Source organism: Mobula birostris, chromosome 1, assembly GCF_030028105.1.
Source record: "Mobula birostris isolate sMobBir1 chromosome 1, sMobBir1.hap1, whole genome shotgun sequence".
Lineage (NCBI taxonomy): Eukaryota > Metazoa > Chordata > Chondrichthyes > Myliobatiformes > Myliobatidae > Mobula > Mobula birostris.
In genome coordinates, this window is record NC_092370.1 from 184,676,855 (window position 1) to 184,690,129 (window position 13,275).

Sequence of the window (13,275 nt, forward strand, 5' to 3'; positions counted from 1 at the left end):
GTTTAAGCCACCTTTTAATTTATTTTCCTATTTTCAGTATAATGAATTAACTGAATTTAAATGGTTATTATACTCCTAGGGGATTTTGTTTCTAAAAAGTATTTTTGAAGTTGAAAATTTAGGCCAAAACATCCTATGTTTGATTGTTAGCCTTGAATGAGTGAGATGAATTGTTATCCTACTACAGACTGACCTTCACTAATTCAGCACCATTGGGACCTGAGGAGTGCCGGATTAGTGAAAATGCCGAATTACAGAAGGATCACATTAAGCATAATCAGTGCCAGATTATCGAAGGAACCGGATTACAGGTAGTCGGATTAGTGAAGGTTGACCTGTATTTACTTTAAAAACACTTGCCAAGAGAATCTGTTATGATGCCCAGTTGTATGCTTTGCCAGAAAGTGTCCCATGAAAGGAGGACTGGATCAGGCTGACTGGTGTCCGCTATTCTATGCTTTGCTGTGCTTCAAATTAGTGTAATAAAATGCATATTTAAGCAAGTTACCAACATATGAATGGCATCAATTATATTCTTCCAGCGTGAGTTTACTACATTAGGACAGGTAGGAAACATTCTTTTTTCCTACAACAGCATATGACATGGGAGGCTTTCGGTATCAAGACTACCAGCTGCCAGGAATCCCATGTAATCTATTCTGTTTACTATAATATATTCTGTCTTGCATGCCTGGTAACAACCCCTATTCTGGTAGTGATTTAGCTAGCAACCAGCACTTTGGGATGAAATCAAAGTATCCTTGCACTCTCAAGAAAAACATGCAAATGTCTGCACAGCACCCAAGGTCAGCATTGATCCTGCACTACTGGAGCTGAGAGGCAGTTGTGTTACCTGTTTAAAGCAGTGGGTAAAGCAGCATAACAATTGGGTACTAGGAAAAACAAGTATTTCAAGTTTGGATTTTCCATGAGCATCTAATGGGCCAGATCACATTGGTGGCCATCTGTCAGTTCCATGAAGAACTGTTGGCTGCCTATAATGTGTACAAGCCATTGAAGTGCAGAATGGGACGTAGATTTGATCTCATCAGGGATATCTTGAGAGGGTAGAATGGTCTTTATAGGTCTTTAATAGTACAATTGGCCGTCAGTGGTCTGGGAACAGGCTTTATGATTGTGCCACTTGAAATCTGGTTGTTATTTGTGAATTACTCCAAATTGAGGCAACTCTTGTCGTGAACCCCTGAGGATGTAAAAGGTATCAGTGACTATAGAGCTAGTGTGTACACCAGCAATTATTACACCAAATGTACTTTACTGCTGCAGTACCCCTCATACTTTGTTCAGCTCAATCACTAGTTCCAACTTCCTGCAATTATCGAAACAAAAATTGTGGGAATTGATTAAGTTCATGTGATGAGACTTGCAAGGATTTTATTTTTCACTCTATTCCCAGTACAAATTGTCCTGGGATATCAAAGACATGAGGGTGCTTTTCTGTGTCAGCTGACTCCGAAATCTAGTCCACAATAAGCCACGTTCCTTTAGATAAGAGTCTGGGCTAAGGTGGTGGCTGCCAGTTCTGATTTTAGGACTTTGCCACTTGATCAGTGCTGCAGTTACTGGAATAGGAAACCGTATGTTTGGACTGAATAACAATCCAGAACTCTTGATTGAAATGCCGCCAAACCAACTGTGGAATTTGAATTCAGAATTAGGATGCAATCTGCCATCCTTACCTGGTTTAGACTTTAGGTGCCCCATGTGATTGACTCTTAACTGGCTCGTACCATTACTCAACTCACAGAACATGAATAAAACCAGGTGGACTACTTGGCATTAATCCTAAAAACTGGATTTGAGTTTTTCGCCAACCAGCTAACCTTATCATATATCTAGGATTAACGTCTGTCTCATAGCCTGATCTCGTTGTAGTCACAGGAACTTGCTTTGCAGACAATACAACAGACTTCTCTATAATAATTCTGGTTTATTCTATCCTTTTAGCAAATAGGACCCACCAAAAGCAATGAATGGTGTACAGATGTGGAGTCCTTTGATTCCATTCTTAGAGAATCAAGGCAAAACTTCCTCTGGATTACCATCCGTTGTCCTCCTTTGGCCAATTAAATTATAGCAAGGCTACAGAATGTACTCCCAATGGGAATGGGTTGGTTATAACAGTGCTGACTGAAGGATATACAGTAGTTGCCAGACTGGGTCTTTAGCAGGTAGTGTGGAAACCAGCACAGCCATCTTGATTTCATCCTGTGGCAGAAATGTCTATCCACGATAGAATTGGTAGATGTAACTACACCCACAGTTCTGGTAGAATATGAATGTACATCTTCACAATGTGGATGGTTATGTTTAAAGCATTTAAAACATTTATCTTCAAGGTTTGCCATGTCCAAAAAAAATCCCTTGTTTTTATGTTCACTGGAATAATCATGAATTATTGGAGCTTTATTAAAGATTGAGATTTTTCTGTCATTAGAAACAGTTTTTCCCATTATTTCTACGTGATTTTTGAACATCTCTTGCTATCCTTAAGCTTCCTTTCTGTTAGGAGAATCACTCCAGTTGCTCAGAATTTTTATGTAGTTGGTTCCCTAACCTTCTAAAATAATCTTTTATGTGGTCCCTTATCAAATGCCTTCTAAAAATTAAAACATTGGTTTTCCTTCCTGCACTGTTTAATACATTCTGAAGGAACGTGAGCAGATTTGTGGAACACTATTCCCCTCTCGAAACAATATTGACTTTGATCATCTTTTTAATTTCTAAATGGCCTCATTCCCACCTCAGTGAATTCAGTATATTCTCAATGACAGGTGTCAAGGTAGCTGGCTTGAACTTTCAGGCTTTGCATCCCCTTTCTTCCTTATATTATGGCCTTGCATTTATAGCTTTTCAATCATGCCTGGAATAGAGAGAATTTTTAATTGATTACAACAATGCATCCACTGTCTCCAGCTGTTTCCAAGAAGACTCTATGATGCTGGACATCTATCTGATCCAGAGAATTTTATGACAGGTCATTGATATGTTTGGTGTTTAGTGATGTTCTAAGTAGTTCCTTTCCAATTGTAAACACAAGAAAATCTGCTGGGAATTTTGAATAACATACAAAAATGCTGGAGGAACTCAGCAGGTAAGGCAGCATCCGTGGAAATGAATCAGTGTTGTGGGCCAAAGGCCCTTCTTCAAAACTGAAGGGAAGGGGGAAGATGCCAAAATAAATAGGTGGGGGATGGAAAGGAGGAAGTTGATGGTGGAAGGTCCTTTCCTATTATTCCTTGATTATTGGGGTGCCTAGTTTTTTTTCTATTATGAAAAGTGATCCATTTTCCGGTTATTCTTTTGGAACCGGACCATTTGGCCCAATATTGAAAGAAGATAATTTTGCATGCCTCATTCACTATTTCTGTGATTAGTCATAGTCATACTTTATTGATCCCGGGGGAAATTGGTTTTCGTTACAGTTGCACCATAAATAAATAGTAATAACACCATAAATAGTTAAATAATAATATGTAAATTATGCCAGGAAATAAGTCCAGGACCAGCCTATTGGCTCAAGGTGTCTGACCCTCCAAGGGAGGAGTTGTAAAGTTTGATGGCCACAGGCAGGAATGACTTCCTATGGCGCTCTGTGTTGCATCTCGGTGGAATGAGTCTCTGGCTGAATGTACTGCTGTGCCCAACCAGTACATTATATAGTGGATGGGAGACATTGTCCAAGATGGCATGCAACTTGGACAGCATCCTCTTTTCAGACACCACCGTGAGAGAGTCCAGTTCCATCCCCACAACATCACTGGCCTTACAAATGAGTTTGTTGATTCTGTTGGTGTCTGCTGCCCCAGCACACAACAGCAAACATGATCGCACTGGCCACCACAGACTCGTAGAACATCCTCAGCATCGTCTGGCAGATGTTAAAGGACGTCAAGTCTCCTCAGGAAATAGAGAGGGCTCTGACCCTTCTTGTAGACAGCCTCAGTGTTCTTTGACCAGTCCAGTTTATTGTCAATTCGTATCCCCAGGTATTTGTAATCCTCCACCATGTCCACCCTGACCCCCTGGATGGAAACAGTGGTCACCAGTACCTTAGCTCTCCTCAGGTCTACCACCAGCTCCTTAGTCTTTTTCACATTATGCTGCAGATAATTCTGCTCACACCATGTGACAAAGTTTCCTACTGTAGCCCTGTACTCAGCCTCATCTCCCTTGCTGATGCATCCAACTATGGCACAGTCATCTGAAAACTTCTGAAGATGGCAAGACTCTGTGCAGTAGTTGAAGTCTGAGGTGTAAATGGTGAAGAGAAAGGGAGACAAGACAGTCCCCTGTGGAGCCCCAGTGCTGCTGATCACTCTGTCGGACACACAGTGTTGCAAGCACACGTACTGGGTCTGCCAGTCAGGTAATCAAGAATCCATGACACCAGGAAAGCATCCACCTGCATCGCTGTCAGCTTCTCCCCCAGCAGAGCAGGGTGGATGGTGTTGAACGCACTGGAGAAGTCAAAAAACATGACCGTCACAGTGCTCGCTGGCTTGTCCAGGTGGGCATAGACACGGTTCAGCAGGTAGACGATGGCATCCTCAACTCCTAGTCGGGGCTGGTAGGCGAACTGGAGGGGATCTAAGTGTGGCCTGACCATAGGTCGGAGCAGCTCCAGAACAAGTCTCTCCAGAGTCTTCATGATGTGGGAGGTCAATGCCACCGGTCTGTAGTCATTGAGGCCGCTGGGGTGCGGCGTCCTTGGCACAGGGACGAGGCAGGACATCTTGCACAGCACAGGAACCCTCCAGAGCCTCAGGCTGAGGTTGAAGACATGGCGAAGTACTCCACATAGCTGAGGGGCACAGGCTTTGAGCACCCTGGTACTGACACCATCCGGTCCTGCAGCCTTGCTTGGGTTGAGGCGTTTCAGCTGTCTTCTCACGTGTTCTCACTATTAATACAATAGTCAGAGTCACGCAGCCCAAAAGCAGCCTTGAGTTTCACCAAGTCTGCATTGAAGATCAGTTCCTTACCTGCACTACTTTTATGCTAATCCCATTTTACTCTAACAGTTCATACACTTGTAGACAATTTTCAGTGGCAATAACCCACCAATCCTCTTTTTTTTTTGTATCTGGGTGTCAACTGGAAGCCTCGGAGGAAACCCACAAGAAAATGAAGAACACATGCATACTCTGTATACAAACAGCACTGGAGGCTAGGGATGAACCTGGATTGCTGGAGCTTTAACGTGCCTATTCTACTAGCTACTGTGCAGTACCAAACATTTATGTAAATACAATAAAAGCATTTGAACAGAAATGTTGATTTTATTTCATCAGCCACTCAGATTGTAACTGAATTATCTGGTTTCTTTGATTGTGGATCTTCAGATGAAATGGTATTGTCAAATATATGCAAGTCAATTGCTGTATAATCTGTAGAAGCAGTAAGATTTTTAAACATAAGATTTTTTTTAGGGACTTCCGGTGAGGCACGAGGCAAGATGGCAGCACAGCACTGAGCGCTGATATATAACCTTTCTTTTTCAAGTTCTTTAGGGCTCATAGACGGTCTTAATACAAGGTTGAGTTGGGGAAAGGTCTATCTAAAGACATGACTTCAAAAAAAGATCCAAATTCAACCAGGAAACAAGATACTAGCAGACGACACCAAGCTAGCAATTCATCCGAGGAAATAGCTATGCTAATTAAGCAAACAATGGCAACGGAGATGGAATCGCTGCAAAAAGCGGTAGCCCACATGCTAAGGAGTCGCTGGAAAAAGCTCTCGACCCCGTACAGAAGCATATGGCAGAGAATGGCAACATTCTCCAGTCGTTAGAGGAGCAAGCGGACATCCATGCTAAAAAAAATTTAGCACGGTCTTCAACAAAATAGACAACGTTCAGGTTTGTTTATGCAAGAATGAGAAAGTTACTAACTCCTGTCTCGCGGAGGTGACTAAGATATGGAAGAAGCTAAACGACTTGGGGGACAGATCCAGGAGAAACAATGTGCGGCTGGTCAACTTACTGACAGGCGCTGAGGGCAATGATCCAAGAGGTTACCTCCAGAAGATGCTGCCTAATTGGATTCCAGCGCTCAAGAATTCCCACAGCACTCCATTGGAGATCGATAGAGCACATAGGATCTTTTCCAACAACACCTCAAGACCGCAGACCATAGACTTTAGGCTTCTGTGGTACACCGACCGGCAGGCTATCCTGGGGGGCGTGAGGAAAGCCAAACCTACTCTCCCTGATGGCACCCAGCTGCAGTTCTTAGCCGACTACAGCCCCAGCACAATGCAAGAATGGCAGGGATGCAAGGAGATCCGTGCTAAGCTTCAACAGAAGGGGATCTACCTCTATCCGGTGATTTTGAGAGTAAATATCAAGGGCATGAAGATGTCGTTTAACTCGGCAGAGGAAGCGAAAGAAGCTCTGAAGTCATTGGTGCTGGGAGATAAGGTAGAAGACCCTGGGCAAAGTCCACACATCCCTCGGGAGGAGATGGAACTGCATTAACAGGCTCGGACCAGCCTGTATGTGCAATCTAACAGGCATGGACAAGTTAACGTCCTGGGTGTGAAGTTTTCTGGTTATTCTTTTATTGGAAAGTCAATCGCTGCACTTTTGTATTTAGTTAATTAAAGGGCCAATTTGTTTCTGAGTATTGCAGGTCAGAGTTTTAAGGTGATATTCAATATACCCAAATGTAATACTTCATCAAGAATGAAGCTGAAAAACAGCAGGTTGTTCTGAATAACTTTAGAACGTTATGTCTCCAGTAGACTTGTTTATGTTCCTGGGCACCAGATAAGATGTCACTGGCGCCATCGCTAAGCGCCAGTCTATTAAAGCGACAGTTTCTTGCAAGATAGCTGTTGGGATCTTGATTGTTTTACACTGTATTTGAGACGGAAACGGTTTTAATTATATAGGTTAAGGAGTTTGTCCAGGTTGCTTTTTTCTTGTCTCTTTGATATGATTGTCTATGAGAACTGCTTTGCCTTTCTAATTTGTTGGTGCTAGAGGGGGGCAGTTAATGTCAATGTTCAGTGTCTGACATTGCTAAGTAACACTCACGGATGTTACAAAGCAAGGGGTGATGGGAGGGGGGTGGGAAGTGGGTAACTCAGGGCTCCACCACCAACTTACAACAACAGATCCAGGGGAAGCTGAGCAACACAGATAAATTAGAAAGTTTTACTATTGTATCATTTAATGTTAGAGGATTAAACTCTCCCTACAAGGGATCAAAGGTTTTAGATTTCCTACGCAGAAAGAAAATAGATATCGTGCTGTTACAGAAAATACATCTTACACCAAATGACATTCCCAGGGTTCAAAACCGCTTTTATAAATCCGTACACAACAGGAATTCTGCAGATGCTGGAAATTCAAGCAACACACATAAAAGTTGCTGGTGAACGCAGCAGGCCAGGCAGCATCTCTAGGAGAAGTGCAGTCGACGTTTCAGGCCGAGACCCTTCGTCAGGACTAACTGAAGGAAGAGTGGGAGGGGTAGGGGGAGATCCAAAATGATAGGAGAAGACAGGAGGGGGAGGGATGGAGCCAAGAGCTGGACAGGTGATAGGCAAAAGGGATACGAGAGGATCATGGGACAGGAGGTCTGGGAAGAAAGACGGGGGAGGTGGGGGGAACCCAGAGGATGGGCAAGGGGTATATTCAGAGGGACAGAAGGAGAAAAAGGAGAGTGAGAGAAAGAATGTGTGTATAAAAATAAGTAACAGAAGGGGTACGAGGGGGAGGTGGGGCATTAGCGGAAGTTAGAGAAGTCGATGTTCATGCCATCAGGTTGGAGGCTACCTAGACGGAATATAAGGTGTTGTTCCTCCAACCTGAGTGTGGCTTCATCTTTACAGTAGAGGAGGCCGTGGATAGACATGTCAGAATGGGAATGGGATGTGGAATTAAAATGTGTGGCCTTTTATATATTGGCGAGACCCGACGCAGACTGGGAGACCGCTTTGCTGAACACCTACGCTCTGTCCGCCAGAGAAAGCAGGATCTCCCAGTGGCCACACATTTTAATTCCACATCGTTCCTGAAACGTCGACTGCACCTCTTCCTACAGATGCTGCCTGGCCTGCTGCGATCACCAGCAACTTTGATGTGTGTTGCTTGAATTTCCAGCATCTGCAGAATTCCTGTTGTTTTTCTTATATCCTCCGATGTGCTGCCTTTAGTACACTCAATAGAATTTTTGCCCATACATCTATCTGATCACAACCCAGTCATATCTGCTTTTAATTATGCCAAAATTGAAAATGAAGCTACTAGGTGGAGGTTTAACTCCACCCTTCTAAAAAAAAAAGCGACTAATTTCTATCACAACTGAGAACAAAACTGACAGAATTTATAAATTTAAATAAAAATAATGTCTCAGATGTGACAGTGATTTGGGCCTCCATTGAGGGTTTATTAAGAAATAATGCCATATATTTTAGTTCCCACCTACATAAAAACCAGCTTCAAAAGATTTCCACCCTAGAAGAAGAATGTAAGGTTTTGGAGAATGATCTCAAAAGGAGATACACCATAACAAAAGAAAACGAGCTCAAAACAAAACAAGCGGAATTAAATGATTTATTGAGAAGCAGGGCAAAATATATGATCCATATAACTAAACATAAGTATTACGCAGAAGGCAGCAAACGGAGCCATCTTTTAGCTCTAACGCTCAAACAACAGGAAGCTAAAAGGTCTATACTAGTGAGTAGATGTGCTGAATGTGGAGTAGTATCTTCAACAGAGGAAATAAACGAGACATTCAAGAATTACTTTAAAGAGCTGTATACAAGTGGTTCAGTTCCTTCTGAGAATGACTTCACAGATTTTTTTAGTGGATTAGACCTCCCTACATTGTCATTAGAGAACACCAAAACTCTAGACTCTCCTATTACACTGGATGAGCTACTTAAAGCAGTCAAAGATACAAATAAGGGCCATACGCCAGGTATAGATGGCATACCTGTGGAACTTTAGCACTTCAGGATATTCTTGGACCAGTATGGTTAGAAACATTAAATTATGCTTTTGGAAATGGCGCTTTCCATAGAGATCTAAACACAGCCCTGATCACAGTTATACCTAAGCCCAGTAAGGACCCCTTGCAGTGTGCCAGTTACCGTCCAATCTCCTTGATAAATGCCAACCTCAAGATATTTTCCAAAGTCTTAGCCAGTAGACTTGAGACAGTAGTTGGGAAAATAATTAGCCCAGATCAAACTGGCTTTATCAGGGGGCGTCTCACATCTGATAATACTCACCGGCTCTTACACATACTGAGTGCAACACATAAAATCCCGCCTGCCTGTGGCCTGCTAGTTCTAGATGCTGAAAAAGCGTTCGATTGCCTTGGATGGCCATAGCTTTGGAGAGTTCTAAAAGAATTTAAGTTCGGCGATAAATTTATCAATATGATTCAAACACCGTATGCTAACCTTTCAGCCCGGTTATGTGTGGGAGGAGGTTTCTCAGAGTTATTTGACATAGGATGGGACACACGACAAGGGGACCCTTTGTCTCCTTTAACTTTTACTATATCTATTAAACCACTCGCACATTTAATTAGAAACTCTTCTCAGATCTCCCCTATTACAATAGGTACAACATCACATTCGATATCTACATGGATGACACGCTAGTTTATATGGCAAATGTTCAACAAACTCTCCCCTATGTTTTAAAAACACTGGAGCAATTTGGATTTCTTTCAGGATACAAAGTTAATTTGTCAAAATCAGCACTGATGCTGATTAATACGGATAAAAGTAAGGTGTCTCTCCCTCCCCAGATTAAGATTACAAATAAGGTCCTCTACTTGGGTATTAAAGTTAATACTTCCCTATCATCTGTGGCTAAAACAAATTACTCTTTAATTTTGAAAAAAAAATAGAAGAAGATATTAATAGATGGAGACACCTGCCAGCATCAGTCCCAGCCCGTATATCGGTCATTACAATGAACATCTTACCCCGCATTAATTTTATCAGCTCAATGATCCCACTTGCACCTCTAGCAGGATATTGGCAAAAACTGGACTCCTTACTACGAATGGTAAGGAATGGTAAGTTTGGAATGATAAATGACCCAATAAAAAATGGTCAGCTCTACAATTCAAAAAGTCGGCTGGGGGATTGGCATGTCCAAATTTTAAATTGTATCACTGGGCATTTGTATTAAAAAGTCTTAGCTATTGGATGGAGGAAGATAAAGTTTCATCATGGAAAAATATAGAACAAGAGCTAATAGCGCCAATAAAGTTGAAAGACTTTCTCCTGATAGGTATGTCTACCAAAAAATCTGATTTGTATTACGGTCCAATTTCAACCCATATGCTACAAGTGTTTAGAGCAGCAGAAAAATTCCTAAAACTTAAAAGCGTATGGTGCAAATCATCTCCATTATGGAACTATAATCGTTTTCTCTCTGGGGGGAAACCATTCACTTGGGAGGATAAAGGTATTACTACTCTTCAAGATATTAATGGGGCAAGTACTATCCTTAGCTTTCAAGAACTGATATCTTGATATGATATTGATAAACACTCTCTTTTCTTCTACTTTTGAGTAAGATCAGCTTGTAAAGTCTACAGCGTTCCCTGGGGGTCAGATTTAAAGGTCCATCCCATTTTAAGTTGGATACAGAGTGCTCCAGGACAGGTAGTGTCATATACCTATGATAAATTAAACTCCCAGAAATATATGCCCACATCAGGAATGAAAGCCTGGGATAGGGACATATCTGAATTGGGACAAGACTTAGACTGGGATGCGATTTGGGATGATGATGCCGGTGCTTCGAAAAACCCAAATCATCGATATATACACTTGAAATTTTGTCATAGACCATATTTAACACCGAGAATTAGACATCAAATGGGACTGGTTCCTGACCCATATTGCTCATTTTGCCCCCATGGAGCCATTGGCTCTTTTATACATGTTGTATGGGAATGTCCAGGGGTTTTTGGTTTGTGGGGGAAGATTATCAGTACTCTTACAGAACTAACAGGGGTACAATTACCAATGGACCCAGCTGTACATCTTCTAAATGATGACTCCCACCTTTCCCTTATGGAAAAAACACGCAAAATCGAGCTGGCAGGCCTGACTGCAGCTAAGAAGATTGTAGTTCAGCGTTGGAAACCTCCCCCATGATTTTTCAAATATTCACTGGCTTCGGAGCTTTTTGGACATTTCATACCTGGAACTTTCATCAGCAAGAGTAAATGATGCACGACCAAACACAATGTGGACAAATTTGATATCTAACTTAAGAGATCTTTTGTTAAAATAGGAATGCTTTGTCTGTGTATGTACTACTATTGAGTTGGTTGGTGGAGGGGAGGGGGGGTGGCTGGGATAAACAGTCAAAATGTAATTGGCAATTGGTTGTATTGAATGTAATTTGTTGGGTGTTGCAATAAAAAAATTAATAAAAGATTTTTTTAGATGGGTAAATGTTTCTGTTCATATTTACGTTTTGATTTGAATATTCATTTCCTCATGCTAAGTTATTGCTTTAGCACGTGGATTGTCGATGATAGGTAGCATTGTAGGAGTTGGAAGAGATAGCATTGTGGATGATCATCTGATTAAGAATGAAACATGGCTAGTATGAACCCACAGATCAGGATGATGCTGGCAAGCCATTATTGGAGGATGGGTATGGTAAACCATATTTTGGATGAGGATATTTTGTTGCATAGGATCCCTTATAACTATGATAACTGTGTTTCTGAAGATGTTGTAGTCATCCTTTTAAAAAGGCATTGGGTACCATTGATAGTTTTTTTTAATAAGATTTTTGAAAAGTTATAATTTGTATTGAATTTTATCTTGTGGTCTCCAAATCAAAATGATTGTTAAATTTGACTTTGTAGATTATGTCAAGTGGCTTGTATCAACGTGGAGAAGAGAATGAAGGAATTTATGGATTTCTGGCTCATGATATCAAAAAGGAAATTTCTAGAGCTTCAAGAATGGTAAGTATAATGCACAATTTTATTAAACTGGTTTCCACAATGCTCCATTTCAATTGAAATTCCAAAATTGTAGAGGGCAACAGTCAATCATGGCATGGCATTTTGGTCATACTGGTTTTTGAGATTCCTAACAGATAGAAACATAGAAGAACACATGGAGTAGGTACAATTTGAATAGCAATCAGCTAAAGTGTGATATAGTAATGAGAGGCCACGCTGCCACTTGCAGTTTGTACAAGGCAGATGGCATAAGCATCATAAGGAAAATTTAGTTAAATAGTGAAGTGTCACCATCAAATGATGGTGCAGGGAGTAATTACATTCTGTTTTGAAGTTTTCAGTAAATTAATAGGGTACTTCCATTCTTGATTATGTAGAATAGGATTTTGGCACCCATTTTATGGTATTTGTGGTTCTGTCCACTTTTAGGTGAAAAATTAATATTAACAGTCTTGGTGTTCCTTTTCTCAATCTTTAACTGATTCAATCCCAAATTCTGCATTACTTTGGGTAAATTTCAGTGTTCTACCAACTGTGAGCTCAGCTTCTGAACTTTTATTTTCTCTGTAACAGTAAGCACCAACCTCCACTTCATGATGTCCTTTATTTCTGCTTCTGCACAGTCTGTATGCATCTGAAACTCTTACCGAAGGTCTTTCAGCTTCATTTGACAATTATAAAACTCTCCTAGATGATTTTCTCCCTTGACCACAACCAGAAACCTCATCTCATTGAGGGCTTTGCTAAAACTTAGCTAATGAAAAGTTACACACATAAAAGTTGCTGGTGAACGCAGCAGGCCAGGCAGCATCTCTAAGAAGAGCTGCAGTCGACGTTTCAGGCCGAGACCCTGGCCTGGCCTGCTGCGTTCACCAGCAACTTTTATGTGTGTTGCTTGAATTTCCAGCATCTGCAGAATTCCTGTTGTTTGCTAATGAAAAGTTGTTCTTTGTCGTTCCTCCCTTTTTAATTGATCATTTCTCATCCTTTCAAACATCTCCTTGTGTGGCCTCATTGTCTCACTCCCCAAAACTTATTCGTCCTACCAGCATCTTTTAATTTTCATCAGCCTCCTGACACTGAAATGTAAATATAAATGTACGTTACTGTTGAATGTAACATTTAATCAGGCTTTCCATGAAGTCCTGGGCTTTACAAAGTTTAATTTAGTAGGATTGAATTTACTTTTCTGCCTATGAAATTAATTAATATAAAATTACAGGATCCAGTGATTGGTAAATTGCAGCAGTTGATTTGTTTGCTTTGACAAATATAAACATGTATT

At 41.1% G+C, this 13,275-nt stretch overlaps 1 protein-coding gene across 4 annotated transcripts in view; it reads left to right on the forward strand.

Moving 5' to 3' along the window:
• The window catches only part of g2e3 (G2/M-phase specific E3 ubiquitin protein ligase), an 80,461-nt gene that overhangs the window by 17,810 nt on the left and 49,376 nt on the right, over positions 1-13,275 (forward strand). For all 4 annotated transcript variants that reach the window (XM_072267185.1, XM_072267186.1, XM_072267200.1 and 1 more), the window contains one exon: positions 11,889-11,990. In XM_072267185.1, the coding sequence (XP_072123286.1) occupies positions 11,889-11,990 (102 nt within the window). The remainder of the gene's footprint in view (positions 1-11,888; positions 11,991-13,275) is intronic.